This window comes from Solanum tuberosum, unplaced genomic scaffold, assembly GCF_000226075.1.
Source record: "Solanum tuberosum cultivar DM 1-3 516 R44 unplaced genomic scaffold, SolTub_3.0 scf00446, whole genome shotgun sequence".
Taxonomy (NCBI): Eukaryota; Viridiplantae; Streptophyta; class Magnoliopsida; order Solanales; family Solanaceae; genus Solanum; species Solanum tuberosum.
The window spans coordinates 201154-208014 of record NW_006239368.1 but is presented as its reverse complement, the minus strand read 5'-3'; the positions used below and the strand labels follow the sequence as shown (position 1 = coordinate 208014).

Genomic DNA, 6861 nt, shown 5'->3' with positions numbered 1-6861 from the left:
TCATTTGATCGCTTAATTCCTTTGAAATATCATAAGATACAAGTACTTTTTTATAATTGAAAAACATCTAGATGATGTTAATGGGATAAAAGAAGTAATTAAATCTTTTTTGACAATTAATTCAATTGATAGAATCAATAGCATAATTGAAAAAAATACATTAAAAGCATATTGTATCTTACATACTAAGATCATGAAATAGGTGAAATGATTCTGCTAACAAGCAGAGCCATTGGCAATCTTCAGATAGGCATGCAACAATATGGAACAGAGAGACAGAAAATATGGATGAAACAACGACATGAACGCGAAAGAGTGCTGATAGCTCAGACCTCATATTCAAGACAATGTTTCGATGATCACATCAAGGGCTTAGATGCAGGATAATTCCAACATTCACAAGGACCAGACATTCATCATTCCAAGTATTACCAAGAAAGATGTAATATGAAGTTACTTGGCTGATACAGATCCAACCACATACATACAGTTCATAAGTGGCACAAAGATGGCCGATTGTGAAATGAAATGGAAATTCAGAGGGTAGATCCATTCCAGCCAAAGAAGGAACCCTGCAAAATAGAGCAGTAGTTATCAGTTTCGTCAGATTTAGAAAGACAGAATACTTATATGACCGACACTCCTAAAGTAGAACATTATGTTCACAAATACTTGAGGAATCGGAGAAGTACAAAAACTTCTAGTGTTTTTAGACAGTGAAAGTTTATTTACATGATCTAGTACTGGTGTAAAGCATGAAGACATTGTGCATATTCTTGACTTTGATGGGCCTAAACAAACAGGAAGAATGCAATGAGAGATATGCGGGGAATTTACTCATCCTTGATAGACTATGAAGCCTGGCACATACCTTAGCATCATAGAATTTCAGGAAAAATCGAGATTTGGGGATAGACAATTTAGTCTCAAGTATGTCAGCTATTGCAGCACTGAGTTTCTTATTGACATCAGCATTTAATCCCCCAATGGAGACCAACTCTCCATAGGCAGCGGGCTGTTCTGTACCCCCGAAAGCCATGGGAACAGATCCCTTCAACACAATCATGACATACTGCACAATGAAAGCAATATTACTGCACTACAGAGAAACCAAACAAACACAAAAGGGATGATAAAGCATGTCAATTGAGCTTCTCAAGAGAGACTAAAGGCAAAACTTGTTGAGTGAACCTACATGCTTAAATGTTCATCAGCTAATGCATTTTCTACAAAGAGGCAATTGCTTTCTAGTTTCTACTAAGTGAGACTTATGAATTCATCAAGCAAGATACTGATTATCTTGTAAGGCTAATAGCTTTTAGAACATTAACTGCAAAGTCTAACCCTGTGAAGAATTTCTAGAGCCAATTCTTCAGGGGCAGAATTACCTTAAAAGCATCTTGGTCATTGAAAAAAATTGCTAAAATAAAGGTTAATTCATTGCAGTAATTTCAAAGACTTGCTAAAACAGAAGGTGATTTTCCTCATCTGTCCCAATTCTTCAGGGGCAGAATCACCTAGTGTATTTTGTCTCACCTGGGATTTGCACGTGAGACCTCATGGTTCTCAACCCACTTCATTGACCACTAGGCGACAGCCTTGGGTGCCTTTCTTCTATTCTTTCCTTTACGTATTATTCCGTCGAACCGATCAACAAAATAATGATATTGACCGACAATAAACTTCAAGAAAGAAATGTGCATTTTGAAGCCAAACTATTCTATGCTACTCATGTTTCTGTTCTATCCTTTCCTTCCTATCCCAAATGATGGATCCATGGATAGGAGTATTTAGGATTTGTAAATATTTACTTGTTTTTCTTAAGCAGATAAATCCCTGAGGCCAAGTTGGCACACAGGTCAAAACTCAGTGGATATGTATTTTTCTCATTCTTGATTTGAGGTCTCCCTTTGTGATCCTGATTATCATTTTATAAGACAGATGTGAAAGTGAAAAAAATGTCGCAGGTTAGCAGGGGTAAGAATTGTGAAACTGGAAAATGTTTGGTAAATGATCTCAAACAACTACCAGAAGTACATTGTGTCAAAACATGAGGTTTTAATCAGAGTAAGTAGCAATTAGCCATACAAGATACAACTCCTAATTCATTGAGATTTGAGGCTAATACATTAAGACCCAAAGTGCTGTTAAGAAAGAAGTGTGAGACCTGAAGTCCCAAACTAAAAGAGAGCAGTTGCTCATTACCAACATCTAGAAGCTTTATAGTTTGGAAACTAGATAAATCCTATTCCTTAATCACTTAAACACAAAAATTCATGAGTATGAACACATTTCATTATTACTTAGCTTCACTACAACGACCAACCTAAAAGAAAGAAATTGCTCATCACCAACATTCAGAAGTTTGAAAGTTCGAAACTAGACACATCACATTCCTTAGCACTTAAACACAAAAAATCACGAGTCTAAACACATTTCACTCTTCCATAGCTTCACAACAACATGATACACAGTATCAGCACAAGCAACGAGCATTGCTCCCTCTACCATAGGGAAAATGAGAGCCACCTCATACTTCGTTTTCCCCATGAACTTGACTATAATCCTTTTCACTTCAGCTATCTCGAAAAAATGGTCTGAAACTCAAATGCATTTTTGAGAAGGAGAAGGAAAGTCAAATGCATTTTTCATTACTATGATTTATTTCCAAACATTTTAAAATTATTTTTAACCAGAAATATTGTGATGACATTTCTAGGCTATAAAGCCTCATTGAGGGTGAGAAGTTAAAGAGCTTTCAAATATAAAATGGTCTCATTTCTTTTGGCAGACTAACAAGGGAAGAATGTAATATAAAATGAAACAGAGGGAGTACTACAGCGGTCAAATTTAAGCACGTAAATTTCTTCTACATTTGTGAGTCAATCAGATTTTTCTTTCATTTGTGGTTATTCCGAACTTCTTTAAGATACTTCTAACTATAAAATATTTTTTATCTCAATAATCAGCACTGTGGAGATGGAGGCCGAGCAGAGATAGAGTTCTCTCAATGAAGCCACACTACTGCAAGCTGTTGGTGAGGGAAGTTGGACTTCCTGCACATATCAGTTGGATTTCTAGGGGCTCTCAAAAGATGTATCTCTAGCTTGGTAGGCAACCAAGGGGACTATTCTAAGTTCTAAGTTGGAAAAGAGGATCGCATATGTTAGCCTGTTCTTTCTTAGTAAAAGATCAGGCAAAGGTGTGGATTACCTCATATTGTTGGCAGGTGACTACATGATTGTGATGGGTAGTATTGAATTGGTTCGGCATGCAGCACACAATAACAGGATCGGTAAAGGGTTTGTGCTCAATAGATGTGCTTGTAGAAGCAAAATGAGATCACATAGGACATCGGATGTTGTCCCCCTAATAATAATGTGTCATGTAAAAGGAAATACTATAAAGGAAAGCAGGAGCTTTTGAAGGGAATCTAAAAATGTCTTTGGACACTTGAAGAATAGCCTTTGTTCTCAGTTAATTTTTGGTGCACACACAAAAATATCCCTACTTATATAGAAGATTGTGTGTCATTTGAAGAGTACCATATTTTGGTGCAAGTTCTCTACTTTTTGGTAAAATGCTTGTATATAAATGCTCCATTTGTCCCAATTTCTGTGCCACACAAATGGTTAGAAGTGTTTTAGACCACAATTTCAAAATTCAGACTGAAAACCCAATGTACTGATCTACTCGTGCTATAAAAAGCCAGTCAACCTTTTGCTGCATTATTCCGAGTTTTCTTTTGTTTTCACTTTGCTATTGAGCAGAAAAAGATCAAATCCTTTGTACCCACAATAGCATAGATGAAAACAACAACATAGTGGGAATCAGGAGAGTAGCATGTACACAGACCTTACTCCCCCTTATTTCCGATAAAAATCAAAATCCCTAAAGCACGAGACCCACAAAGACTTACAGACACAATTGAACATCTGGGTGACTGTCCAAACACTTAAGGCTCAACCCAAAAAGAGAATACAAACAATTGAAACATTATTACCTGTACAAGTTCAAAATACAACACAAAACAAGAAGGGAGAAGTATAACATACAGCTTCTGGTTTGCCGATGAGTTTGGCAACAGTGGAGGTAGCTTCAGAAAGTACGGAGGAAGTATCAACTCCTTCCAAGTTCACGTTTGTAGAAATGTTAAGGCACGGCATTTTCTTCTTCTTCTTCTTCCTTAGCTGTTCTCGACTCACTGTGAAAAAACCCTCAAAATTTGGAATCTCCCACAATGCAAATTCGTTTTTTATATCCACCAAATAAAAAGAAGATTGGCCTTTTTCTTTTTTTAAGAGAAGTTGAGTCCCGAAGGTATATACCTTTTGCACTTTGCTTCATTGATATTTTTTATTTTACCGAATAAACCCCTAACTTCTTTTAATTTCTCTTTTCATATTAGTAATGTTCGCCAAATATAAATAATTAAGTAGAGAGAAGTATTGTAAACACCCTTCAATTTGGCGTGAATTATTAGTTTCGTCTCTAAACTATTGACAATTTTTAAAAACACTTTTTTTACTTGCTTAACTGAAGTTAGATACACCATGATCTTGCCACATAACATAACAAATGGCCTCAAATCCTTGTTTGTAGAAGCGTGAAACTTTTAATAAAAAGTCGAGAGAATTGGTGCCTTGTGTCTCGTGCGGTCAAGGCTTCAAGTAGGGGTGGACCCACCTTATGTCAAGGGTTCAAGCAGGGGCGAGGTGTCGACCGACATTGCTTCGTTGAAATTTTTTAATATTATCTATTTAAGAAAATCTAAAAAAATAAAAAAATATCCCTACAAATAACATTAATGACGCTGAATGAATATTTGAGTTTCTTGGCTCATTGGTTTGCGGTGTGAATGGAATGGTCATTCGCCCCTGCGTGGCCAAGTTCGTATAGGAATTCGAACCTCCATCATCCTATTTATAAGTCATATTAGGCTAAGATAAACCAATTGCACTAGAATATTAACTATCTCCAATGAGGCTATTATGAATACATTTCAAAGTATGAAAACTCGCCAGGGAAATTTTAGTTGTTTTATGTTTTATTAGTACGTTTTAAATCGTTTTGCTGTTCATTTGGAACTCATCCTCTTCTCTCTCAAATGCGGGAACACAGGGGAGGCACATCAGGGTGCCTTATGTCTCGTGCAGGAACATAACCATTATTGAGCCTTAGCTTGTGTATATTAGTGCAATAGAGTATTTAAAACATGCTCTATATTCAAGGCTTTTCATCCTTTAATACAGATGTTGCTGCTCGGGGATCAGGTGAAGGAGGCTATTGAAAGCTACTATCTTGGAAAATGTGACGTATTTGCTTCCTGAGACTTTCTCAATGTGAAGAAGATTGTATGTGTGTACTGTGCTCGAACGATGAAGATAGTGAGAAGGATAAATTCTCAAATGGGATTAGTCGGACTCCAAGAATATTTAGCAATTATGAGTCTAGCAAGTCGTGGAGGTTTCGTTGCAGGTGGTGGTTGACACGTCACTTCAGCAAGAACATACTCATGCCAGATAGATACTGCTTTAGATGATCGGGAGCTGTTGGCAGCTATGAAATGTTACCTTTCTGGATGCGAATTTATGTATGTTGTAATAAAGGTTAGAGAGTGTTTGGAAGGAACCAAGCAACTAGAAAATGGATTTTAGAAGAAGACCTTCTCCACATTATCCAACAACTGGTCTTTGGTGTGATAAAATAATCATAAATTTGGCTCTACATGTCAAAAGTGATAAAGCAAAATAAGCAGCTCAATAATGGTTATGTTCTAACTTTTTCTATATATAAAAAGCTTCCATCCATTTGAGGCTCAAGACAAGTTAACTTATACAGCAAAGCTCTACTCTTCTTTATCCAGTGTCTTCCTTAAATGTGTTTTTGGTGTTTCATTCCTCTCGGCACTAGGATAGCATATTATATATTTAAGGAAATTATATTTATACAAATGTGAATCTGAATGTAGTCGACAACTGTTTCGAAAAATCCCTTTAACACCTTGCTGAAGTTTCTCATTTAGCTTTTTTTCCCTATCTGCTTCTCCCAATCAGTAAAACAAAAACATACATAAGAGTGTACTACTAGACGTCTTATGTTCAGAGCTTAAAATCATGTCCATATGTGTCTATTTGAATGCTGTGTTGTGAAGACATATACAGTTTTACATCATTTCTCACGGTCCATGATAGTTGATACCACATGTCTCATGCAAACACTGAGTTTCTCAAACCAGCATTGATATAGTGGTACATATATCCACACAAAAGGCAACTCCTGGTTCCCAATTCTTTCAACATTTTGGACTTTATTGCGTTTTTATGTTTAATGTTCTGTGATTATTGTTGGGTTTTAAAGGTGTGAACAGGAAATGAAGAGTTATGACTCTCCTGAAGGGTTGTGACCTTTATGAAAGGTTGTGTCCTTTCTAAAGGGTTGTGACCATTTGAAAGGTTGTGCCTTTTTCAAAGTGTTGTGACCTTTCTGAAATGTTGTCTTCTTTTCAAAGGGTTGTGACCTTTACCCTTTGTTGGCTATAAATAGAGAGGTTTTCTCTCATTTTTCTGAATCGAATTCTTCCCTTCTTTTGCATACATTTCTTACAAAACAAAATCGATCGATCGTGTCTGTGTGTGTGATTCGTTGCTGTCATTTTGAGTTCGTTGAAATTATCGAAGTTTGAGGTACCGCTACTTCTTTAATGGTTAATCCGTTTTATCTTGGGAGGAATTAATCTGCAACCTCGGGTACTTGAGGGGATTAAATTTCTTAAGGACACACAGTGGGTTCTGTGGACTCGGATAGTTCTTTGTGTTTTTCTTTTCATCTTTTATTATTTCTGGTTTGCTAATCTGAATA

At 36.4% G+C, this 6861-nt stretch overlaps 1 protein-coding gene across 1 annotated transcript; it reads right to left on the bottom strand.

Moving 5' to 3' along the window:
* Positions 1 to 536: 536 nt before the first annotated feature.
* On the bottom strand, positions 537 to 4166 carry LOC102590623 (macrophage migration inhibitory factor homolog). The gene is made up of 3 exons (NM_001288289.1): positions 4056 to 4166; positions 872 to 1072; positions 537 to 572 (listed from the first exon to the last, which is right to left on the bottom strand). The coding sequence occupies exons 1-3, from the start codon at positions 4164 to 4166 to the stop codon at positions 537 to 539; spliced, it is 348 nt and encodes a 115-aa protein (NP_001275218.1).
* Between the last annotated feature and the right edge of the window lie 2695 nt (positions 4167 to 6861).